The sequence below is a fragment of the Pieris rapae genome, chromosome 15 (genome assembly GCF_905147795.1).
Source record: "Pieris rapae chromosome 15, ilPieRapa1.1, whole genome shotgun sequence".
In the NCBI taxonomy this organism is placed as follows: Eukaryota; Metazoa; Arthropoda; class Insecta; order Lepidoptera; family Pieridae; genus Pieris; species Pieris rapae.
In genome coordinates this window covers 7,512,691-7,539,599 of record NC_059523.1, presented here as the reverse complement: position 1 = coordinate 7,539,599, position 26,909 = coordinate 7,512,691, and the positions used below count along the sequence as shown (strand labels likewise).

The 26,909-nt window shown below is 31.8% G+C and overlaps 2 protein-coding genes and 1 long non-coding RNA gene across 3 annotated transcripts in view; 1 reads left to right on the top strand and 2 right to left on the bottom strand.

Annotated features, from left to right (window-relative positions):
* The first annotated feature begins 1,689 nt into the window (after nucleotides 1-1,689).
* On the top strand, nucleotides 1,690-25,702 carry LOC110992812. The gene is made up of 4 exons (XR_002600168.2): nucleotides 1,690-1,779; nucleotides 21,945-22,063; nucleotides 23,215-23,295; nucleotides 25,549-25,702. It is a non-coding gene; the product is annotated as an uncharacterized LOC110992812 (long non-coding RNA).
* LOC110992810 (putative inorganic phosphate cotransporter) lies at nucleotides 5,006-15,011 on the bottom strand. The gene is made up of 9 exons (XM_022258777.2): nucleotides 14,907-15,011; nucleotides 11,503-11,543; nucleotides 9,533-9,756; nucleotides 8,214-8,450; nucleotides 7,774-7,980; nucleotides 6,986-7,159; nucleotides 6,203-6,419; nucleotides 5,521-5,759; nucleotides 5,006-5,315 (listed from the first exon to the last, which is right to left on the bottom strand). The coding sequence occupies exons 2-9, from the start codon at nucleotides 11,534-11,536 to the stop codon at nucleotides 5,103-5,105; spliced, it is 1,545 nt and encodes a 514-aa protein (XP_022114469.2). The 5' UTR covers nucleotides 11,537-11,543; nucleotides 14,907-15,011; the 3' UTR covers nucleotides 5,006-5,102.
* LOC110992809 (inactive rhomboid protein 1) overlaps nucleotides 19,923-26,909 on the bottom strand; it is a 99,466-nt gene continuing 92,479 nt past the window's right edge. The window contains exons 7-12 of the mRNA XM_045631256.1: nucleotides 25,466-25,672; nucleotides 24,387-24,407; nucleotides 23,679-23,767; nucleotides 22,565-22,820; nucleotides 21,843-22,097; nucleotides 19,923-21,263 (exon numbers count right to left, since the gene is read on the bottom strand). Of these exons, the coding sequence (XP_045487212.1) occupies nucleotides 20,832-21,263; nucleotides 21,843-22,097; nucleotides 22,565-22,820; nucleotides 23,679-23,767; nucleotides 24,387-24,407; nucleotides 25,466-25,672 (1,260 nt within the window). The 3' untranslated portion in view covers nucleotides 19,923-20,831. The remainder of the gene's footprint in view (nucleotides 21,264-21,842; nucleotides 22,098-22,564; nucleotides 22,821-23,678; nucleotides 23,768-24,386; nucleotides 24,408-25,465; nucleotides 25,673-26,909) is intronic.

Genomic DNA, 26,909 nt, shown 5'->3' with positions numbered 1-26,909 from the left:
TTATACTTTGAAAATGATTCATATGTAATCAATTGCTAAGCAATAGAAAAATATTATTGTATATGAATAGTCAGTTTTTCCTTTGTCCTTTACGGACTTACGAACAAAGGCTAGACTAAGCAATATATATTTTTAAGACACGTTTATTGGTATAAGAAGTGGGATTTTTTTCTAAACATATCTTTGACCTCTATAGAAGATTAAGATTATTTTCTTTTTTTTTGACAATTTTCAAGACAAGTATCGTCCCTCACTTCTGCTTCCGATTTTGTTATTTTACTTAATTTAATTGTTAGCGTGATTAATTAGTATGATTTAATATCGTTTGCCATAGACTTTAAGCCAAAATAAATACAATATCAATTCATAATACAAAAAGAATGTGTATAATAATCGTAACGAAGGGCGAATATCGCATGAAAATAGTTCTTTACAAGTAAAAATAACTCTCATTCGGCCAGTGTTTTTACTTGCCTATTTATTTAACTTGCAACGATAGTGTGGAGCGTCCACATGATGTATTGAAGCAATAAATTACAATAAAAAAAAGTAATAAATGAATGGCCGACGAAAATTATTAATCCTGATATGACTATGGTCTAGATATGGACGTAGACTAGATACCATGGATCTAGACCATTGTTATTCATTTATCACAAAATTAATATGGTGCAATATTACAGCACAAAGACAAATATCACAGAACACTAAAGAGCTAAAATAAGATAAAGTTCTATGACGTAAAACATGTTTGTAACAGATTGTTTTTATAAAAAAATTATTTGAATAATTTTTTGAATAATTATGTTAAGGACCTATTTTAGGTATTATTTACTTAAAATTAACAATAATCTTGTTTTTCTTTTTGTTAGGTCATTAATGTTTTATTTACTTTGATACATTTAAGGTATATGGAAATTCATATTTCACAATCAAGAAAATAATTATAAAGTTGTTACGACATACAGCAATTCTTAAATTGCTTATATACGACATTAAACTAATTTTTTGCCATTATACATTTTTAGGTTTTTTTATAGAACAGGGGGCAAACGGCTCACCTGATTTTAAGTGATACCACCGCCCATGAACACTCTCAATGCCAGAGGGCTCGCGAGTGCGTTGCCGGCCTTTTCTTGAAGGGCCCTAAGTCGAGTTGGTTCGGAAATACTTCAGTGGGCAGCTGGTTCCACAAAGTGGTGGTGCGCGGCAAAAACTGCCTTGAAAATTGGGCAGTTATGGAACGGCGGACGTCGAGGTGATACGGGTGGAATTTCGTATTCCGCCTCGACGTTCGATGATGAAACTCAGTTACAGGTATTAATCCGAAAAGGTTGCTATAAGTCTACATGCCGCTTGGTTTGACAACCCTTGGCATATTATGTGATCATCAAAATCACTAGAATCTGTGGTAATAACAGGAATAGACATATATTGAGGATTTTGTTAACGTGATTAACACTTTGTATCAATTCATTCTAATTTTGAATAACTTTTTAATATGATGACTGATACTAAATTACTTAAAATAATACAATAATTTGGGTGATCATGTAGCAAGTGTAAATAATTCTAAATTTGAAATATAATCTCAGATTGTCTAAACAGAGAAAAAAGAGGGCGTGTCAGCAGTACATGTAGATAGTCTAAAGATTTTGATGATAATTTGATGTGGGAGGATATTTTAAGAATACTAACTAGAGTGAAATCAGTTTTGTTCATTACTCACTTGAAAATTCATTTGAAAAAACATTTTGGGTTGCACAGCAATTTCAATGGGTAAGTGAATATTTTGTGTAGTGTCGTGTTCACGGTTTGAAACTTTCAGAACATTTTTACATTACAATATTTTTGAAACTTGTAATAATGTATTATTTTTTTCGGTTCATAGGATTTATTTTTGTCTTAGGATTCTTAGATTCTCTTTGAACATGCGTTGCATGGTAAAACTTTAATTTGTATAGTACGTTCGTAATTAGTAACCTTTTATATCATATATTAATATTTTGAACCTCTCCGCGCTGCTTCGACCGCGTTAAATTCATTAATCCCATATTATCTCTTCGAGCGAGCCACAAATCTACGTACAAAAATCTCTTCATAAAGATATTATATTATTTCAACTTTTAAATGTTTGCTGTATATCTTTTCAATTCCATAAAATTATTTTGTGAGTTTATTAATTATTAACTATTGCAACATATTTGCTTATATTTGATATATTCTATACGCGCTGCATTTAAGGAAATATTGAACAACAATGTGTTGATATAATCTTATTCAATATTTATTCACTGTTCTTTTAAAACCAGTAAATAAATATTGAAAATTACTATTAAAACAACCTTAAAATTAGTAATTTTCTCATTTACGCAGTGATCCTTTAGCCCAAATCTCGCGTATTACTTCTGATATTGAAAATGTATGGGCTGCACTGTGTCTTAAATTTGCTTTTTTTAACATTGTTTATTTATTGTAGTTGTTTAGCAATAAGTGCACAACTTTTTTATTATGGACATCTCAGATAAATATAATTTTGCAATTGTCTAGGGGATGTTCTCTTCCGATTTTAAAATCACATAAATGGGGTATCATTATATTCCTGACGATGTGACAACCGCGGAACTGTAGCTTTAATTATTGTTAATAATAATAATTTTTTAACCTTTTATAGCGTGGGCGACTACCGAGATCATAGGTTTGAAATGAACGTGGGGAACATCACTTCAGATGTTATTAAATACAAGAAAAAGAAGCCTAACATTTAAATCGTTGTATTCTTTGGATAGGAATTTTTACAAATATTGGTGTCTAACTAGCTGTACGCTCTCATTTTTCTAAATGTGGGATTTGATAACTAGTCTTGTTATTCAATAGATCAAATAAATAAAATATAAGATGACATATGCATGCCTATTCGTATGTGGCGGATTTTTGTAATTTATGTAACTAATTGTTAAAGACTAATTCTAGCAAATAAATGGTTTGAATTTTAACTGCCTTAATATCTGATGAGGAGCATGATATAAAGATTGCCAGTGCTGACATTTTTGATTAAAAAAATATAATGTTACCAGTTCGTCCGTTCAGCGCCCTTAATTTGAGAACTGTCAGTACATGTAAATCCATGTTTTACTCTCGTTCGAGCAAATTTATTTAAACAAATGATATGTTTATTCCCAAATGAAATCACATGGCCCGTGCCTCAAACTACATCATCAACATGTTTGTCAACCACTGAATGACAATAAATTGATAATAAGTAAAGATAAAGTGATAAATTAAATAGTTTTAGGAACATCAGTACCGTTGTTCGGTTTCTGGGTCAAAGGAATGGTTTTTATTAAATAAATAAATTAAAATGCTCAGGAGTTTGTCTGCGTCTGGCTGAGTATTGCCAGACGCTCGTTGGAACTTCCATTTAGAAAATCGCCACACTTATAAATCTAAGAAAACCTGAGGTTTATTCAAATCGATTTCATCAAACTTTAGTATAAAAATATAGAATAAACTACGTGTCTTACAAAGCCATCGTGTTTTGCTTTGTATCAGACCCCTTGTAACGAAACATCAAGTATAAAAGCCTAGATAATGGCATTGCATGTGATAATCTCTCACTTGAAAACACTTCAGATGTGTGACGTCAGGTGGATTTTGTAAGAAATTGACACAATCGAAAAGAATTAATACCACTTTTGATTGTGTCATTTTTATCACACTGTACTGAATTTATATCACTTTCCGCGCGTGTAGATTACAAGGGCTTTAAAAACGTGCCCCTAATCGTAAGTGCCTACTTTGCCTAAGATTCTGCAAAGTATCTCTATCCTTCTGTCACATAATGATAGATGAGAATAAATTCTCATAATTAAAATCTCTGAATGTGTCATATCTATTATATACCGCAAATTGGCATTAAACTATAAATGAATTGTGTAGTATTTACTATATTATTAACCTACATAGTATAATATTAATCAAATTAATAAATAGAAAATTAAAACAAATTTAAAAAGTTTGGTCCCTGTGGTAATATACTTTTGACGCTGGCAGCATTACTTCGCTGTATTTCGATACTTATTCGTTGAGCGAGAAAACCACTAGCTCTTGGGTCACCGGTACTAACTACCAGGCGCCAACTTAAAACTTTTATTAGCGCCTGTACCTGTGTACTACTTCTAAGGTAACAATGTCGAAGTTGTAAGGCCTGCCTCCCCTTTTTTTTTCGAGAATGGTGAGACGAGACTAACGTGTACAAACACAAGAAGCATCCCATAGTATTTGAATGATCGATATTTTAGACCCAGTATGTGCGGCGAGGTTCAGTTTTTTTTTTAATATATTGTCTTAAATTATAAATTGACACACTATCTGTGCTGTCACTTTGCAAACTGACAGCACAGATAGTGTTCATCATAGAGCAATGTGATTGTGGTGAGCATAAAATGAGTGATCACAAATAAAAATTAGTACCTAAATATTGTGATCTTTATCATTTCAGAAAGTTTACCTTGTGAAATTAACATAATATATTTTTATTATAATCGAGAAGACCAATTCAGATATTTGTGTAATTTGAAAGTGAATTATGTCGATTTTGTATTTTTGTATACATACACATATGGGTATGTATGTGAATTGCGAGCGTTTAGTGAATTAATATAATGTACATTAATGCTTATGTAGGAAACATCCAATCAAAATAAATATTAAAATATATTTAAGTAACTAATATACTATTCATAAATAAATAGGAATATGAAAAAAATATTTATTAATATAAGGTCAATTACATAAAAAATATATATATACCAGGCTGCTTAATATGTGTTTATTTGAGAATTGTTAAATTTTATGTGTAGCATTTGTTTTAAGAGTGTATTTGTTTCATTTTAATCATAATATTTCTTTTTCTGACCTGCTACCAAAACAAAATTGTAATAATTAATTATGAAAATTGTTTTACCGTACTTAATATTATTAATACATAAATGAAATACATAACAATGTTCAATAATTTATTTAATTCTTATTTATATTATATACATTCCCAAATGACTCTTCTTAAAAATATATTTACATTTATGTCATTATCAGTCGGTTTATTCTTTAACTTCCTCTTTAGCTGTTTCCTTTTCGACGTCCGATTTTCTCTTTGGCAAAGGTCCGTGTTTCCAACCCTTTGGATACCCCATTGTCTTGACGTCATCCCACCATAACTGTTCTCCTTTCGCGAATATAATGTAAACAACGTTAGTCACCACCAAAATTCCGAGACAGACCCAAAACGCGACTCGCCACTGCTTGAGCGTCGACTGGAAATGAAATTAGCATTTGGTAAACAAAAATATTACTTACGTTATATGGTATAATATGGTTGAGATATTAACAATAAAAACATAGATGAAATTTATCAATCGTTTGTAATTGTAAATAAATTTAAAATGCAAACTACATATTTGTTTGTTGATTATGCGACTAAGTTTATTAATTAATCTACTAATAATTAACAAATCTTACTTGTGGAGTCAAGAGTCCTATTAAGTAAGGTGAAATGATGCCAGATACAGCTGCTATTCCATTTACAAGACCAGTCGTGGTTCCGGCGTAGTTAGGTGTAATATCCAGGGCATTAACCTTCATTCCACTGTAATACGCGCCCATAAGTGTCATGGCTGCTATGAACCAAAAAACTGCTAGGGTCGTGTCACAGCCAGAATACGAAGCCAAGATTATACATATACCGGGCCCAGTAGCAGCTAAAAATATAGACATAATGTAAGTAGGTACAACATCGAGAAATGAAATCCATAGGCTTAATAGAAAATTGCCTATACAATAAAAATATAAAGAAAGATGTCCAAGTAAGCTGCACCGCAGAGAAGTCGATCGAGGTTCATAGAAATAATTACTAGATTTTATGTAATTGACTAAGATTGCTTTGGCAAAAGAGATGTTTAACAGCAATAGTTTTAATTAATAATGTAAATGATTGTTTTAAATAATAAGATATATAAATCTTTAGGTGATAACAATTTATACTTTCTCTGCTCGCTTTATTTTGGTCCATCTTATAAATTCTAAATTTTACTAAATTCATATTTTGTTTTACAGTCATGTTAACAATAAGCTAAGGATTTAATAACTTTATGCAATCGAAATAATTGTATTCAAGGCAATACAAATTACCAAAAGCACTTACCAATAGTTGTGTAAATTTTTCTAGCATTCATAATGTTATGGTAACCTTTCTTGATACAAAAATCACACAATATACCAAAGAAGAAAGAGGAAATCCACATCGCTACGTAGGGTGCGGCAGAGAGAGTTCCAGTAGATTTAATATTGAACTTAAGAACGTCTGTCATGTATTTAGGTAAATCAGTAATCATTGTAAAGTATCCCCAATCGTGACCAATCTGAAATTAGTTTTATATATTTGAATGCATCTTTCTATTTTCGAGTTTCTTTGGAGAAAACTTTGTTGACTGTGATTAGGCTTCCTAATTTGATCTGTGTAGACTGTAGAGTGTACACGTGTGTTAGACAAACGTATAATATTTATATTACTTATACCGTTCTATACTTTATATTACTTATAATTATTATAACTTTGTAGTAGTAGAAATAGAAATATAAACAAATTTCTTATTTATTTAATTTGAATACAATTTTTTCAAATTATGTAACTAGGATAAGCCATAGTGCTTACCATCGAAAAATAAATATTGCTTTGCCGGAAGCTTAATGAACGGAAAAGTTTACATTCATGAATAAAGGAATGTTGCTATTATTCTAATGATCAATTTTTTTTACTAATTTGATCCTGTATCCTTCACGGGCGGCCTTATATATGGGCCTCATGTTTGGTGGAGGTACTTAATCAGGTACAAGGTATCCCCTTGTATATTAATCTGCCGCGATTTAGTAAATCTCGAAATCCCCGCTTGGGCTACTATATAGTATGTTGAATGAGAAAACTTACAGCTGCTATGATAAGGGACAACAATGGCCATGATCGAATCAGAGCTTTCCACGGCACTGGGTCGAGTTGCTGATTCTTACTGTGTTTAAGCGCAGCAACATTTTCATTTAAAAACTTCTTTTCTTCATCCGATATGAACGGGTGTGTGTTTGGTGTACTGTAGCAGAGGAAACTCTGAAAAAATAAAATGTAATAAATTAAATTAAATTACGTTAATATTTAAATTTAATTTAAATTAAATTTAAATTACGTTTATATTTGCTTAAAAGAGACTATTTTTCTCTTCAATCGATTTTATAAAATTGTGATGGTATGTAAAATTAAATGTAAGTTAAATATAATTAAGAAATTCCTGTCTTTCTTCTAGAATATCATTGTCAATGTCAACTTTAGTTCTCCTAACTACTACTACTACTAGTAGTTTACTCTTTCGTTCTCTTCTCCCTCATTAAAGGTTTATATAAAAGTTTACAAGTTTTATATAAAATCTCAATTAAATGTATGTCACCTTTTTAAAAGAAAAATAAATTTATAATCAGTTTTATAATTATATTAGAGAACAACATTCTTTCATTCGATCCTGCTGATAATAATGTATCTACTTGCTTGCTAACTTTAACGACGGAAACCAGTAAGAAAACTGATATGTCGAAGACAGATCGTTTACTCGTATAGAATTGAATTATCGATCAAATGAACTCAAAAATATGAAGCCTGATTCGTAATCTCGCGGTTGTTAATACCAAGCTGTATATATTAGTTTTAAAACATTAGTAATGAGTACTTACCCAAATAACAAACCATACCACACCAATAGCGCCAAACAAGTAAAAAACGTTTTCCCAACTGCCTTCGTGCATAATTAGGCCTGAAAAATATGAGCCACCAATATTTCCGATTTGGGCTCCACCAAATATAATGGCCCCCATTTTAGCTCGTTCTTCTTTTGGAGACCATTTCGACACCATCGCCATCAACCCAGGCATCGTCGGGCCCTGTAATTTAAAGTTTTGCCATTTTAATTATTATAAAAAGTAAAACCGTGACACGGTATTTTTTTTATAAAACAGGGGGCAAACGGGCAGGAGGCTCACCTGATGTTAAGATATAACCTTTAAAATATATTAAGAAATTAAAGAGCTATTGAACTTTGAACCTTGTAAAAAAGCTTTATCGGCTTTAAGCCTTTTAACGAATTTTATATCTTCCATTGCATAGAACTACTTACTTCGCCAAGACCTTCGATGACCCTCAAAATGAATAAGGCTGTAGCTCCTCCAGTTTTAACGGCAAATGGAGTGATCAGTGTGCAGATAGCTGTGGATAGTAGACCGAGTCCTAACACCCATTTTCCACCGAGTCTTTCCGCGAACATCCCACCAGGCAAGTGCGTCAAAACATATCCATAGTAGAAGGAACTCAGAAGTAAACCTTGGGTGGCTTCACTCCATTCAAACTTTTCCTCCTGATAAAATACAACGTAGTATTGTTAAATTTTGTGTAGCCTGCATTACTATGCAGCCGTTTATATATAGCCATTATATACAGCCGTTGTGTCGTTATTGTCCTGCCATGAGCCAGTCGATTATTATTATATTTTTTGTTTTCTATACATTATTCGTGTTCTGATTTAGTTATATAGTAGCTACAAACACCTTATTGTTATGAATGAATGGTGATGTTTATAGAAGCATTTAATAAATAGATTATTGTATTTTAATTTAATACATTATCATTGTATTTTTATTATGATTGGTTCATGTGTTAAAAATTAAGATTCTAGCCTAGAACTACACATTACCTATCTGAACAGATAACTAGTTATAATAATCAGCATTACATTACATATAAAATAACAAAGAATCAATGCAGATAAAAGACTCTACAAATATTTTACGTAAGAGATAACAATATACATGACATATATTATCTTAAAACACTTAAAGTTTAGATAATAAGATTAAAAAGTAAAATGTGACCTTGAAAACAAGACTTCCATGTTTGTATTAAAATATTTCAAAAAACAAGTGCGGTTCAAACTTTTAAATTCAAAGTAATTTATTTACAAAGGTAACACAATGAACACTTATGAACTTCAAAGAATAAATATGCATGAAATGCTTCTAATCTTACATTTACTGCCAGTTCTCAAATCAAGGGCGTAGAACGCAAGAGAAGAACTGGCAATAAAATCTCTGCCACTCTTTTACACAACGTTCGTTAGGAGCTCCAACCAGTTTCATATGACATCTTTTGTAATTAATAATAATAAATAAATTAAAAACAATTATTTGACCTCTCCCTTCTCAAAATGAACTTACCTATATTTTAAGTTATTCAACAAATTTACTAGATAGCATTTTTTAAACATGGCGCTATTAAACTGCACGTAGTAGTTGGTACACTATTAAATTAATTATTATATCATCAGTGTAGAAACAAAACTTTTAATGCCAATGACCTAATCATATATTCAATAGTGTATGAAGATTGACCATTCAAAGATGCATTAATAACATTAATAATGAAGCAAAAAGAAAGACTTACTCCGCCATCCGCACGCAAAAGGAAATTAGCAAGAGTCATTGTAGCATTTGAGGTGTTGGGATCAGGGCAAGCGTCTGGATCGTAATGTGAACTGCCAATGCCTGTATCTCTCTTCTTCACCATTTGTGTGATCGCCAAATTGAGACAGACACGCATTGTATATGCATTAGCTATGGCAAATAATGCCATTATAGCCAGGACATAGCGCTGTGGTATTATGAATACTGAAAGAATATTTATTATGGATAATTTTCTTCTATATTCATGGTAATGTACCACTATTATATTATTTTGTATATATTATATATAAAACTACTGCTACATCTTTCTTCTATACTATATATATATACTTGTATCATCTATTACTGTTTACGCACTAAAAATGTACATACTATATTCTGTAGTATTTTCTTTAAGATTTTAATGTATGTGCCAACATAGAGCGCTTCTCTTCTCTAGAAAAGAAGAAAACAGACGTCACTCAAAAGAGACTTAAGACGAGAGAAGATATATGTTTTTTCCTTGAGCTATGAGAATATAAATTAATTACTCTTTTGTGAATAATAAACCAATTAACAAAGATAATAATGTTGTGATTTACAACAAGATAGAGTTTCCGATATAGTTTTCATATAATCAGAATCTTTCAGAGGTTGTTTGAGCGAAAGTAACATTCTTTCAGAACTTTATTTACATTAACTAAGTACTATTTGATGTAGTATATTAGTTCAGATAAATATTACTAAGAACTAAGAAACAAATATAAATCATAATAATTACTAATTTACATAGACATAAATAAATATGGTAATAATTAATATTCTACACCTCCATTATTTTATTTATTAGCTATTGTTAAAACAGGAAAATGTTAAACAAAAAGAAAGGAAGTAATCGTAATTCTTATACAAAACTCATTTGTGTAAACCACACTGAAATTACTTTTATCATCCGTTGAACCGATTATCACTAGACAATGTTAATACGTAGACAAAACCCATAGTTAACCTCAAGTGATGTTTTAACCTAATTTTACGATTTTTGCTTCAATTCAGAGGCTGTCATCGCGATTGAGAAAATTTACCTAGCTTCAGTCAGTGCGAACATAATATGACATGTTTGGTTAGACCAGCTAAATGTCGCTTTCTTAAAGATTTCATAAAAATTTAATATGGTTCATTTCTAGGAGTGATACAATACAGTTTTATGAGTATGAGTTTCATAGATTGCATACTAAAATCAAAACTACCACTAGAAAGGAACAAAAAATTTTGCTACTTTATATCTTTAATAAAACAATACAATTTTTCTGTCAGCCGTATTGTCGTTAAATTAAATTATCTAAAAGTTGAAATAGTTAATAAAAGTTAGAAGTTGAGCCTAAATAATTGATAAGAGTAAAGTTTCTACATTATATTTAAACCGAATTTAAAATAGCCTGTTGTTATAATTATCATAATTTATTCCTTCATTATATCGTATCCCTCAATCATATCAGTTATATATTTTTAATTTACATTTACTCATTCATTAAAGTGCACCCACACACTCACTTCTGCACTCACACGTGTTGAAAACAGTTAAAATTCAAAAACAAAGTAAAAAAAAATAAGAAATGTAATTAAAATATAAGTATAATTTAAGGAATTTATAATTAATTTTGTTTTGAAGAGCTGGGAACCCTGACAAAGTTATTTTTTTACTTAAAAGGGTTATATAAACACATGTTTTTAATAATAAAAAAACACTTAAAAATATTCATAGTAATAATGAAATTTTAAATGAAAAATACTTTATCTGTAACTAATATACGAAAAATAAATAAAATTTATGAAGCAATTTGCTTATGTTTTAAACGTACGAAATAATTACAAATTAAAGCATTTTGTCTTATTTCCTTTCGCGAATATCCTAAAAAACTATCATTTAAATAAAATTAAAAAGAACAGAAATAAAAATTTATTACTCACGTTTCGATAAAGCCAGTCTCCATCCTGTCAGCATTTTGTACCTGAAATAACGTTTTCACTAAATGAAGGTGTTTCTACAACTCCCAATAGTTTACTAGTTCTTCAACTACCTGATGAAGCTAATCAGGCAAATCTACAACTGCGTGTCGTCGAATAAAATGAGTTGTGATATTATCGGTCCTATCACTAAAGTCATAAAGACGTTCTTGGCTTGATGATTTTTAAATTTATTTAACCTAATAAATTTCATTGTCACTACCGGGTAGCCGAAAGCGGAAGTAGCAATTTAAGATGCTTTGGACACGTACAGCGTGAAAATTTTAATTAATTTTTATTTTCATGTACTTTGTATTAAGAATAATCCTATTTGTTTTGTTTCATGAATATATTAGACTGTTTTCATTAAATATGAGTAAAATAATTTATTATATGTAGCAATACAAATGATAATTAAAGATTATTGTCTAATATATAAGAATATATATTACATATTGTACATCGTAGCAAAATAGGCTGTCGCTGAGCGGATAAAAATAGAGGATCTTTTCTTTTCATTTTAGAGGCAAAATATTTTGTTCGTTTGGAGTTCTCGCCAAATTTATTTTAGATAACGAGTGTTGAGTATAGCTTTTGGTAGCATTCTGTACCTCTAGTTATTTAAAAGTCATTGTTGGTTTAAAATTACGTTGGTTTGACGCGTGCGGGCTTCAAAGATTACGTTGACACAATCATAAGTAGTACAAGATTAAATCAAGTGTTAAAATTGATATAAAAACAAAAAAAAAGTAAAACTTCTATAAGACATGTGATAATAATTTTAGTCTCTACGCCAGTCCTGTTTCCTGAGTGAAAAAGTGATTTACCTTTTATAAACCTATCTATACGGTCTCAGCAATCACTCCAGGCTTTTTTCTTATTTCTAAGAGGTAAATACAACCGCTATGTCCAATTGCTGAGGTAAAATGTCCATAATTGGTAACCTATATGTCCTTGAAGAAACCATGATCACTGTAAACGTCAGAGCTTACAACCCACTGTATGTTTGGTCCTCAAAACCTACTCGCGGCCAAGTACCTAGTTTATTTCCAACGGAAATTTAACCCTAAGCATCACGGTCTGCTACCGATTTTTTTTAAGAATGGAATTTCGCTGTTGGCCTTAAGGGCCTTTACAGCTCAGCACGGGTTGTTTGGCGAGCTCAGCTCAGCTGAAAGGGTGGGGTTCCCGCGACTCGCGCAAGGGCGTCTCCTTAAGACTCGAACCTCGGCTTGGACCGTCGGGGGGTCGGCTCGGGGGTCAATTGCCTGGAGGGCAGGACGGAAACTCACTGGAGTGAGCGAAGTTTTACCGATTATACAAGTCCAGTTTTTTATAGTTTGAACCAAACAAATTCTACTACTTTACGTTTTCAAGCTTAAACCGCTGAACTAATTGTCACAATATTTAGAACAATTGACTGAGCAGTTTTTTAGGTACCTACGATAAATTGTAGATGTAGGGTCAACGCAATAAGTTCGCAGTAGGCGTTTACTCTTTAAAAACATATTTTTTAAACGATTATGGTGATAAGTGTCGACTAAAGTTGAATTAAAGTTATTATTTGTAAGAAATTCTCACGCATTCTTTACTCATACATTATTTTTCCACGTTGAAACTTGTTCGCTTACGGCATCATTGAAAGGCTACCATATTACGATTTCATTATTGAGGCTTCATACCTCAAAATGAGCTACAAATTTTAAATCCAATTTTCGTCATAATTCTTAAAAGCAACATCATATTGGAGGCTGACAGTTCTAGCTAATAATAAAGTTGGCTCAATAAATGCATTAGAATTTTATTTGTTTTTTTATTAGGATAGGCGCTGTTCCAAGGGCCCCGCGGGAACATCGAAACATCGTACCAGGGCACGATGTCACAGACTATTATTTAAAAATAGTTCCACAATATTTGTTTATACTCTAGATAACAAGTAGTTGTATATAGTGTACTGTAGTTTGGTCTTTACTAGGATTTAGTATATCAGTCGTAAACACCTCAAACAAACCACTCTATCGATAACAAAATACGACAGTAGTTCCGCTGTAATTGTATAGGATTTCAAACAGAATTACGTCTTAAAATATATTTAATTATATAGGTATATAATAAATAAATTTTATTAATTAATTGGAATTATCATACGAATGACGCGAAGAGTTGACTGAAGACGTCATATTATTAAAGGTAATGCTTGGTAAAGTTTAAGTCGTGATAAGAAAGAAAGAAGCTGTATCTTTCAAAATATTTAAGTTTGATTATTTTCAGACGTATTTAAATTAATTAAGTCATCGCGGTGCTACAGCCTCGTTGATTAGTAAATATAAATAATATTTCTTTATGGAGTAGTATCTAATGTTTTTTCTATATATTTGCTTGTTTTTAAGATTTTTCAGATTATCTTTGGCCTTCTCGTTCTATTAGCTATCTAATAATTTTAGTGTATAAACTTAAACATTGTCACATTGCATTCAAAAAAATTTAATCCACAAAATCCTTACTAGAAGGATTCAGATGCCGTATAAGTATTAAATAATGCTGTATATGTAACCAAGTCTTAATAAATAAACAAATATATCTGAAGGCCATTTAATTAAAACAATTGCAAATAATAAAGGCTTATTTTATTATGTTCCAATTAGTGGGTGAATGCATCCTATTTTAAATCGGCAAATGGCAATTGATAGGTTTGCTCTTTTCATCGCTTGTTTGTAATATATACAACTTATGTAAATTCAAAGAAAGTACTGTCATTGACACACATTAGATAAGGATGTATAACCTTATATATTAAATTACTATATTTACTTATGATGCTCATTTCTAAATTCCAAAAAATCGACTATGTATCAGGCTGATCACCCGCTATAAATTAAAATGATCCAAGAAACAGATACAATATGAGATCAAGCGTATAAGGCTTGTAGGACTACCGGATTATTATTATAACAAAAAATCTTTATTCTTCGGTGAGGTATATAGCTCGTTTCTATTTATTTAAATTTAGTTGAAGCATGCCTTCATATCTGTCAAATGCGTCAAATACAACGCGTAGGAAAAATAAACAGAACTTTCACTCAAACATATTATTATAGTGAAAAATTCAAATTTCGAATTTAAAAGAAATTTTATAACAATCCAATGCCTTCTGTCATATATGTATTCTGTTTGCATTACTATGCCCAATATTCTACTACAACATCTACAAGCTGCGATGCCTAATAAATAGAATAAAATAAAAATATATGAAGTAAAGATTTAAATCTAACCTTGAATTGACTTTCTTCTATTATAAAACTTGTTCGATAAATACATCGAAGGCAAATACACTTAATTTTTAACATAAGTTTATATATATTACATACCAATATTAATTGAATTTTTTTCCAACGATGTCTCAATAGGAAATCGCAATGTAAACTGAACTGTATAATTTCTTTTAAAGATACGTAACATTATACTTTGGGTCTCTTCAAATACGTATTATCTACGTATGATTGACGTTATCGTGTGTTTAGTTTCTTGTACGCAGGAGGCTGATATAATCAATACTAATATTTAGCTGGGGAGTTTGTTTGTTTGTTTGAAAGCGCTAATCCCTGGAACTACTAGTTTGAATTATCTAGGATATATAAAATCACGCTGGGACCGAATTAACTCGAAGCGTATATTTCCTTGCCTATTAGATTGACAAATGTTTTCCTGCCAAATTTAGGGAGAATCAAGATGTCTGAATTTGCTGGGAATACTTAATTACATATTTTATTTACTGTACGATTTTAAACAATTTATATCGAACCCAACAAAATAAAAACTCCAAGCGTATGTTTACTTGACTATTAGATTGAAAAAGAGATTCAGAAATAACTAACAGTACTTACAGTATAGATCTCTATCTATATTCTAAAACTATAAGTACTAATTAAATTCTTATATTGTAATTCAAATAGTGAAAAACTGACTCACGTTTTCCATAATAATTTACTAAAAGATTCGTTAATTACTTCATTTGCCTTTGGACCGGAAATATCATCTGGAGCCGAGCTAAACGAAATATACTTGGGCTCACTCCACAGTGACAGTGAAATTGACTGACATTGTGAATATACTGCAACACCTCTCTGTAACTTCTCTCTCTGTAACTAATCTCAATAAAGAGTTTTCTAATCTTGTTCCAAGGATGCGAGGCGAGGTTCTAAGGGCGCAGGCGAGATTGCGCTCCAACGTCTGTATAGTTTTTTTTAAACGCCATTATTATGTAGTACTGTGTAGTAATTATATAACAGTGATTAAATACTTAAGATGGATCGTCAAGATATGTTTGCCATTTCAAACTAATCGATTTTAAAGTATAAGTAAATGACGTTCTAATTAATTTCCTATGGTTACATATTTATTATATTTTATTCATTGTTCTTCATTATATGAAAAGAATATCAAAAGATTGACCTTAATAAATGAAATAAAACACAAGAATATATTATGATAATAAGGTTCTTGTTCGTTTAATACTAGTTACAATATTATTAACCTTACATTATCATTAAGTATGTTCACAATTTACAGAATGATTCTTAGCTTAAATTCCAATACAGTCCGCTGTAAACGATCGCTTATCGGCTTAAACTGTACAAATTCGTCCCCGACATAGTATAAAAAATACGCACACACCTTGTATTATGTGCAATCCCGTCATTCGATAAGTGTTATCATAAAACCTTATGTACATGATACATCGAAATAACAAGGCTTTGTGCATAACGTGAAAAGACTTAGAACAAAATAGGTTATTATATGTGGCACTTTAATTTAAAATTATGCGGTACAAATTGTAGCGTATTGTATAAAAGAAATATGTACACTACCACCTAGATTATATGAGTATAGTACAATCTCTAATTGGAGATAAGTCTTATAAAAAAAACGCATTTGGCGACGATTGTTAAATCAGTACGACGCTCAGAACTCAATTTTTAACGGAAATTGTGCTTACAAAAAATTGCAATAATTAAATTTAATTAAATGCAAGTCGTATAAAATGGTAATTTTAAAACGTAAATAGTACGTATATGAAGGGTACAATGTTATATGAGCAAACTTATATCCACACAAGGTGATGTCGAGTATAAATCTTGATTCTTGGTACTTTCGTAGGATAGCCTGCTAATTTCATAAGATTTTTACTAGAACTTTCATAGCCATTCCAATCGGACTAATAATTGAAAATGCGAGACGAATAGGATTCATAGACAAGTTTAGACCAAATCTCAAAATCATATTACATTTATAGAAGCCATTCTTCATTAACATATTCTCACTACGTTCGTCTCGATCCTGAATAATCATATCCATTTGCCACAGATAATAAGGTCACGCTCATACTTGTCAATGAATCTATAGATCGTCATTAATATTTCTCTATAAGAACAAATAAATGTAATTGTTTAAAGAAAACACTTTTTTACCGGATTGAATCTAAGGAAAATGACACCTTTTGTCTTCAGGAACCGTGACCACGCACAATGTAAAGCACGCGAAACGTCGGATACATTTAAAATTATGTTAAATAATTATAAGTTTACGATAATACATAGATTCAATCCGGTAAAAAGTGTTTTCTTTAAATGTGTAAAAGCTATGTTAATAAAATACAATACTAATGTAACTGTTATCAAAATAATAATCTGTGAGGACAGCGTATAAATTATTTCGTCACCAAATTAAAAACTATAAATACTATAATAATTATCAGTGCATAATAACTAGCTTAGCAATAAATTCGTTAGATTTATCAAATAATAGACTTATATGTGTGAAAATTTGTGTTAAGTTTATTTCGTTTTAAATAAAATTATCCTAATGATAGTTAAATTATTACTAGCATTATGAGTCTACGCAGACTTCGTTAAGTATAAATTGACAAAACTAAAATTGCTTACAGAATTCGTTTAAATAATTAATGTTATAGGTTCGATTTCGCAAGTGACAAATGAGTGCAACTACGCGATACTAACCGATTCACCCAGTCGGCTACTTTAATTATCGTTATTCATTACTATAGTTGTGGTTTGCGCGCAGGCTTGTATTAACAAACTTAATCTAACAAATTTTCGTATACGTTATAGTGGCGGGTTCTAACAACGAACACAAATATTTATCTTTATTATAAAATGAGAAGGGGCTAATGCATTTCCACCTCGAATATAAAAAAAAACCTAAAACATAATCAAAGTAAATCTGTATCGTCTTTAGTATATTACAAATTTTACTGACTATAGTTATGACCTTATGTCAAAAACGTATTAAATTTTGACATACGAAAGTCACACATACTATTAATTGTTGTGACCACAGTAATTGCAATCATTTGGCGTCGTTTGCGATATCGAACCTATAATTATATTAATAATAATTACAACACGAGTATTTACAGTATTTTAGTAATGTACTAAATTTTTCTTCGAACTTCGTTAAAGGAGTTAGTGGTCATATTGTTATGATAACACAGAGAAGACGGAGAAAGAATTTGTTATGACATATGATAAATTAAAGCCATAATAAATTATTTAATTTTAATCTAGGATCACCTAGAGTCTTGGGTGATTTCTTCGCTCGAGTTGTGTCTATACCTTTATGCCCAAAATACATGTTTTTTACGACTAATACTAATACAAAAGAACCCATCTTAATATTAATCAAAATTTCTTAAAACGCTTATTGTTCCATAGATGCATTGGCATACAGATAACATGAAGAACGAAATCATAGACAATAATAAACTAACTCCTCCAACGTATTAGTTGTCAAATTATAGAGAATTACAAAGTTATACGATAATATAGTACAGCTTATTTATTATTATGATATATTTTACATAATTACATTCACTGTCGCATCCGCAATACACAAAGCATTAACTGCTTATTTATCACATTAAAAGGCGCCAGTCCAAGTTTCAATTTATAATTGCGGCTTTTTTTATTAGATAAAAAGATTTTTTTTTTTAAATAAAATTTGGAAAAAATATGAAAAAGGTTTTAATATAAAATCAGAAAAGGTTACAATTTCATAGTAATTATGAGCATAAACTATAAGTGTCATTACTCCTACGCAAACTAAAAAAAAATGTTAAGGCAAAATTTCTTTTCGAAATTTGAAAGTCCATTTAACTTTTGCCTAAATTAATTAGTTCGGTGAATAAAAGGAATCCCAAAATACATCCATAATACCACCCATATTGAAATTTTGTTAGAGCCACTTCAGTCACATGATAAACACTTGGCTTAAAATTATCATAGATCGACTTTCAGTGGAATTTGAGGGCATCAATGATTAGCTATAAATAAATATTGAAGAGTTTTAAACGTCATACTAAGTATGTGAAGTATAAAGTGAATATTAGCAATTATTGTTTTCTCGTGATTACGAAACTATAGTAGGGAAAATATTCACGAATTCAGCGTCATCACTATGTAAATCCTAATATGAATTTACAATACGCGATTCCCGGGTTACGACATCAGTAAGGAGCTATTTCGAAATTGCATACAAAACTGTAAAGGGGGTTCTGTCGTTGATTCTGTAAAGACTGCTTTGAATACTCAAACGCTATTCTCGTTTTGCACTAGTGATGAATTTTTCAATATATTTCTTATATTCAAACACACGTCAATCAGATTATCTCAACTATCTTAGGGCTAACGGATACATATTTGGATGAGTTTGTTTGTGATCGACCGCTTTTTTAATAATTTTAAAATGGATATGAAATTGGGAATTTTAGATATGTAAAAAATTAGTTTGAATTAAAAAAAAACCTTTCCTATGTTGACATAGACACAGGTATTTTTGCATTAACAAACAAATTTTGTATGGGTATGTGACTAATTCACGTGACCGTGATATGTTAATTGTCAAATGCCAGTTTTATTGCGATAGAGGGTCACGTCAACCGAAAAATACTTTTGTCTATGTCTATTAGTGGTGCTTTGGAATGTTTATTGATTTTTTTCGACATATACTTAACTAGTTAGTTATTAAAATCAAAGAAGTCTAACTATATATTTTCATCCGATTTGGTGTGTCTCTTTCTGTCAAGTTATGGTTCACTGAGATGGAGAGAGATAGAATAAATAATGATTTTTTTAAAACTGAATAAGGCAGTTAAGAAAATATAGTTAAATCTGTCATATTTTCCTGCATCTATGTCAAGTTATGTAAATTAATCAATAAAGCTTTTTATAAATTTGTCGAATATTTAAATGATCCTTCCTTGGGATTGATTTGCTCCAGTTCAAACAATTTGTATTAAAAACTTGGCGATTGAAAAGAGTGGCGGAAAGTTTTTTGCCAGTTCTTCTTTCTCGCTCTCCGCCCTTGACTTGCGAACTGGTAGTAAATGTTAATTTAGAATTAAGTAATAAGTGTACTTGTTTACCTATATGAATAAAGTATTTTGACTTTGACAAAATGATCCACGTTTAGAAATAAAGCCTGTTATATCTAAGCTAAACTATCTAATATTAACGATACTGGGATGGTTGTGCTGGCAGTGATGAATAAGGGTACTAAAGTACTAACTTAAAATTTAACAGACCAATATACAGTGGTCTGACTGTACATGTAAGTTTGGGACTCCTTGAACAACGATTATGTATGTTAAAACCAAACAGATTTGAGAAAAAAACAAGAAATAATAATTTTCATAAGTGACACTTGACGGTTTTACTTTCAATGAACGTTTAGGTTTATATTGCGTATATGTGTACGTATATTATGGTTGAAATTTTAGAACGTTTTCTAGTAACTGTGTTGCGTTTTATAGTATGTATGGATAATTTTTGATATTGCTTTATACTGGTTTAGGATGTAAGTTGTTACCATTATGAATATACAGTAGAATATATAAGAGGGACGCTACCATTCACCAACATTTGTTCACAACGGCCGTTGGCTTATCCTCTCGACACATACGGACGTGCTAAAAGTCCTTTGTCTATTGAAAGAAAATTTATTCCCTTTTTTTAACAATGACCCCATTTGTCAGTTTTAACATTAATAAATTTCATCAAAACTGCCCATCAAAATCTGTCGAGAGCTTAACCGGAAACATAATTAAAAATTCATGTCACCAATGACCGATGTGTCACCATAATATTCACCAAAAGCTAACCACTTGGACTACAAACCGAATCACACACTAGAAGATATACAAAAATATACGCATACGTTCGCTTGGCGCGGCAGGGGCGGGGGGGCGGCGGCGGCGGGGGCGCCCGGGCCGCGCGCCGTCATACGCCGTCCATCTGTCGCACGCGCACGTCCTGCGACGCACACATGTCAGGCGCGAACGGCAGGCACGTGAAGTACGCGCACGCCGCACACTCGTACGCTGGAGCCGCGTAGAACAATGCTATCAGCGCACACAGCATCCCCCCGGCGGAGACCAGACACACCCACACCAGGACGATTTTTCTCCGCCGCTCGTACGGCCCAAACGTCACGAACGGCAACAGAGCGTATGACAGAAGAAACCCAAACACGAAACCGAACACGTGGGCGAAATTGTCAATCCACGGCAGGAGTCCCACGAAAAATAAGGCTAACGCCAGTCCGATTAGTTTCATTAGCGCGCGCTTCGGATGCCTCAGTATGGGCCACGCACCTATCACTTCAACTATTAAACAAGCTAAAAGGCCGAAGTGCGCTCCGGCAGGACCGACCTGAAATTTAAAGAGATAGTTACAACCTATTATTTGGCTGTATTACTGATAACTCTTAATATGAAAGTAGAAAATATAATATACTTTGTTATTTAATTAGGTTATCAGTCATCGGAATAGAGTAGTCCTGTTATGAATTGGCTCTAAGGAATTTAGACTGTCTAAATGTCATATCTTTAAATCATTGCCAGATAATGCATGGATGTTTTTAATTATGTTGATTTTTTTATTATTTTCGATTATTTCTAATATATTTCTGATTATGAAAAACATATATTTACCAGTAGTGGGGAACTGAACACAATTACTTTTAAATTTATTTAAATAAAATAAAAACATGAAATATTTACAATCTAGATGAGTATTTCAGCTCGAATAATTTATATAAGTTTATTTTTTCTAATAAAAAGCGGACTGGATTTTTTCTAATAAAGATGGACTTTTACAGACTAAAGCATCTGTCAATATATTATGAGTTTCATATCAGCCAGCAAAAAATTATCTCATAACAAATGTTCTAATATATAGTAATTCAAATTAAGATAGAAAAAACGCCGTTTAAATTTGTTTTTAGCATACCTCAGCTCTATACGGTTCGAAGATCGCTGACGCCATGTTACCCGCGACTCCACTTCCCAAATACACAACAGCTATTCTAACTGGCCCCGCCATTTTCTCCAGGTCCCTCATGAAGAGCCACTGCAGAGCAAGAGATGCTGCTAAATGCAAGAGGCCAGCGTGTACAAACAGAGATGTCCATGCCCGGTACAGTTGGTCGGGACGCCGTCTTCGCATAAACGGTAACATTCCGCAGACATCGTCCAGACAAGATACCTGGAAATGTATAGAACTTCATAAATATACGCAAAACTTCTAAGTGCAAAGTGCGAAAATATTATATATTATTATTATTTATATAAATTATAACTTCTTTGCAAACTTTTATAAATAGTTATATGCACTTTTTTAAGAGGCAAACAAACCCGCTTAGATGAACCCATTAAAATCGATAAAAGGAAGAACAACATTTATTAAAACCAATAGCTGTTAACTATAAACTGATATATAGCAAATATTCATTATTTGTTTGGATTCAATATATGAAGATTGTATGTGTATTAAATAAACAATAAATAAATTAGGTTTCCATAATAACTAAGATTAATTTAATTGTTTCCCATTTGTCCCAAGAATAATGTAACAAGCCTAGTCTGGCGTCTAGAAAAATCGCCGTAAAATATCGAGCACATGTATTATCTTCGAAAGAAAATGTTAACCTAAAAGTCAGGGAAACCACCTACCTGTGAACACAATGATGCCTCCTCATGGAAGTACCCTTTGACGAATGAGCAATGTTCGCTTGTGGTGATAACACACTGGCCATGAACGCCTATGCAGCATGGATGCGCTATAACCTCGCATGCCATATGCTCAGCCGCATGACCTGCTCTGCCAGCCGCTGCGGACCCATCTAATACTGACTTGCGGCAGATCGGCCATTTTGTTATGTCATCTGGCCATTCGTGAGGTGCTATTGAACGTGGTGCTTCACAGAATCTGAAAATTTTAAGGAAATTATCTTAAACTATTTTCTATTACTCCATTGCACTTAGTTTATTCCCGCAATCGCTTCTAAGCAATCTCCATAAAACCTTAAGGGGAAAACAATTTTTTTAGGGTTTAAAAACATATTTTATTGTAGTATGGAAACTAAATACTACACTGAAATATGTTAGTAAAGAAATAGTTAAGGAGAACTTTGCTATATACGTTTATAAAAACCCCTTAAATAAGTAGATATAATAATTTAAATTTCGTGGAACCCTCATTATTCATTGATTTGGTCTGGCTATTCCTAATTGTTAGCCACATCATGGGTTAATTAATTCTACCCCGACATATTCTTATCTTGATTATAGATAGGATCTTATTGATAACGTTTTGCTTTCAGTGGGGCTTATAAACGATCACCTGCGATAGCTGAACAAATTTGTATACTTTGGTGCGATCAAGACGTAAAGTATTTCTTCAAGTAAGTATATAAATATATTTATTTACTGGTATATAATATATTCAATCAATTTAGTCGTCTGTTGTAGTTTTACGGATTTGTCAATTTTTAATAATGCCAATTTTATTTAAGCCGTACATTAAAAAGTCTCGTCAGTGCAAGAGTGAAAAAACAAGTCGACACAATACATGGCCGACGAATGGTATCGTGTGCCTGAGACCATAACTGTAACACCATTTTGTCCATGGGCGGTGGTATCACTTAACATCAGGTGAGCCTCCTGCCCGTTTGCCCCCTGTTCTATAAAAAAAAATCACTCCACGCTCGATTTGGCCAATCACAATCAAGCGAACTGCGGCATCGTTTCTTCTATCGTTAAATATTCTAAAACGTTCTATACGTACTTTGGATCTAATCCACAAACTGAGCCTGATATCCGACCCCCAGGTCCCGAATCGCCAGAAGACCATTTTTTCCACGTTGATATGGTGTTCTGAAACATGAATTATAATTTTTTAAACACATTTCAAGACAGTTTGAAGGCCCGTAATCTAGAAAGGGAACATATACTATTTTAGAATGCATCTTCACAAGCGAAACCACTATTATTTCAAGTGTTTTACTATCAAGAAAAAACTAAAAGAGCGGCGGAAAGTTTCTTGTCAGTTCTTCTTGCCCGCTCTACGCCCTTGGCTTGCTAACTGGTAGTAAATGTAAATTTACAATTAATTAAATTTTGTGTGTACATAAGTGTACTTGTTTACCTATATGAATATAGATATTTTTGTCTGTTTGCTTATCATATAAAGATTATAGATATATCTACCCATTTCAAAATCCTATCATAATATATATTATTTTTACAATAACAAAACAAAATAATAATGAATGTATCCCATTAAACATTAACCGTTTAAAGGAAACACGTTAAATTATTAAGCGTACAATTAAATAAAGGCTACCTAAAAGGTGTGAAAAACCCATTAAAGCTGTTTTCACTGTATATTATTTTCGTAAATAAAGTTAAATTAACAGTGAAAATTACTTATAAATTTAATTTGGAATTAAAACTGTAAATTCAGTCGTAGTAGTAAAGGAAAATTACAACTTACCTTTGGTATTAATCCTCTTATCTTTAGATTGCGTGCGAAAAATTTAAATATTAGTATTGGCTTTAAAACTCGTGTTAAACTGAGTAATTTAACCTGAATGGAAAACGAAAGTTTTGTACTCAAACGTTCCTGACGGCATTACGTCCTTTTGACTATCACAATCGAACGATGTTTCGTCTGCATTTTTCTTTGTGCATTCTCGCCTCAGGATGACAAAACTTAAGATACCGTACCAATAGAACAACTACGGTCTATAGACGACGTACTGCCAATTATTTTGTGTGAAAATTATCACGTGACTAACGCCATAGATATGAAAACGGTTTTATATGGTTAAAGATTTATCAGTGTAGTTTTAACCATATCGTTAGCCTACAATCTTACTCAGTTTCTAAACTTGAGTTGCTACGTAATAAGTTGACGTAACAATTGGTTCTAGAAACTCTAAAATTTCGAAATAATGGGAGATACGTCTGTAGATGCGAAAACTTATCAAAGCATGGTTATACGATAGTAATAATGCAGTGGTGCTACAACTGTGTATTTCATCAGCGTCTCTAAATAACATCTAGTAATAGACTATCAGAAAATCAGCAGCTATGTTTCTATTTCATTCTCAGCGCGAGCAACTGCTCAGTACGCATAAACAATATCAATTATTTCAAGGAATTGAACGTATTACAACTATAAGACTGAGCGCTGCCGCTCAAGAAAACATATACCGGCATTGCTCAACATTGATCAAAAATATCATAATAGTAATTTATTGTCACGCATCGAATACTAATACATATTCGTATTTGACGAATATAAATATTTCCTAAAGCTGAACTCGTCCAAAAATATTTTTCAATAAAACCTTTTATTGTCGCCTCAGAAATATTATTTCGAACGGGGCAATATAAATGAGTTGATAACTTTTTGAACAAAAAAATGCCAGTAGCTAATTAAAATTATTAATTCTCTTAGTAAAAAATAATAGTGCCTTGTTGACTTATACGTACGTTTTAGTATCGTTATCGTTGCATCACTAGTTAAACAGACATATACGAATATAAAAGAAAGGAATAAATACTAACCGAACAATCTGCCTTCGATGACTGCACACATCCCGAATCGTCATTTCGTATGCAGCAGGCTGTATCTCTCTCTCTTCTCGCAGATGCTGCTATCGCTCTTGCTATTCTCGCGTCCCTTCGCATGCATGGTGCAAACTTAGCTCCTAAATGTATGAGATCCGCCGCCCGTGGTCCCAACCAAAATGAAGCCGGTTCTTCCCATTCAACCTAGAATGAATATACACAACATTTAACAAGACTATAAATATTACAAACTCTTTAGTTATTCATGTCATATAGTTTGTATAATATGTTTTATTATTCCTTAATCTAATATCAAACAAGAGGAATTACTTGTATTTTATCTAATTTTTAAGGGCTGCCTTATCCCTGAATAATGTAAAAAAAGTAATATCTGATTCTAATAGATGCTTAGCTAATTTACTTATATTATGAATGAATGTTCAGATTTCTACAATTTTGTTTCAAATTAACGGGGATTTACAATTTCGAGAATTAAGGTTTGTGTTTCATAACTGTTAATCTCACTGTCAGGATTTATAACGGCGTAGGCGTTAACGACTTGCGTAGGCATAGCAAAAATGCCTTCGTCTGTATTTCTTTGGATAACATTTTGACAATTACAGTGTAAACTCTTTATAACAATACTCATGGTTCTTTGCATACTTTGACGTTACAAAGAGTTGTCGTTAAATGGTATTCTATATTAGAAATAAAATGTTTATTTCAAATTAGTGTTAGTAATTGCATAAAACACAATTCTTATTTGAACGCTATTGCATTCAGGGCCTGTTTCACAATGTATGGATAAAGTGCCAAATAGCTATGCAACACATAAATTATTCGAAGGATAAAAGTTTTGAATAAGATACTTCGCATTCATACTTCGCTATCTGACAGTCGTGAAACGCAAAAATACTGTTTATCCTACAAATAAGTAACAAATAGCTTATTTGGAACTTATCCGGACATTGTGAAACAGGCCCTTAGTATATTATATTACCTAACATTTTTTACAGCACCAGAAATTATGTTGTATTTTTTACTTATTTTATTAATTATATCTTGCGATACTCAGGCATCATCGTGATAAAGCACGTTCAAGCAATCCCAATTTGTAAACAAAAGAACGGATTTCTTTGAAAGTTCGGTACGTATGATGCCGATAGTCTTGAGTTTATTAGTGGCTAAGAGTTACGACAATAAAGCGACAAAGCAACGTACACAGCTTCGCAGTTTTAATTAATTTCGGCAACTTCAAAAGTACTTTTACTCCTTACTATTTGTGATTTTTTCCAATATAACATGTTGTTTATACCTCAAATATTACAGATTATAAATTAATAGAATAGTAATAGTGTTTGCCTAGTGGATTCAGCGTGCAACTACGATCCCTGAGGTCATAGGTTCGATTTTCGGCTGTGCACCAATGGATTTCTTTTCT

Bases quoted from the DNA above. Each gene is read 5' to 3' on its own strand.
- LOC110992810 (XM_022258777.2), bottom strand. From the start codon at position 11,536: ATGCTGACAGGATGGAGACTGGCTTTATCGAAAC. The intron at 7,160-7,773 runs GTAAGTACTCAT...TTATTTTTTCAG, and splicing joins TGGTATGGTTTGTTATTTGG to AGTTTCCTCTGCTACAGTAC. The intron at 5,316-5,520 runs GTAAGATTTGTT...TTTCATTTCCAG, and splicing joins TAGGACTCTTGACTCCACAA to TCGACGCTCAAGCAGTGGCG.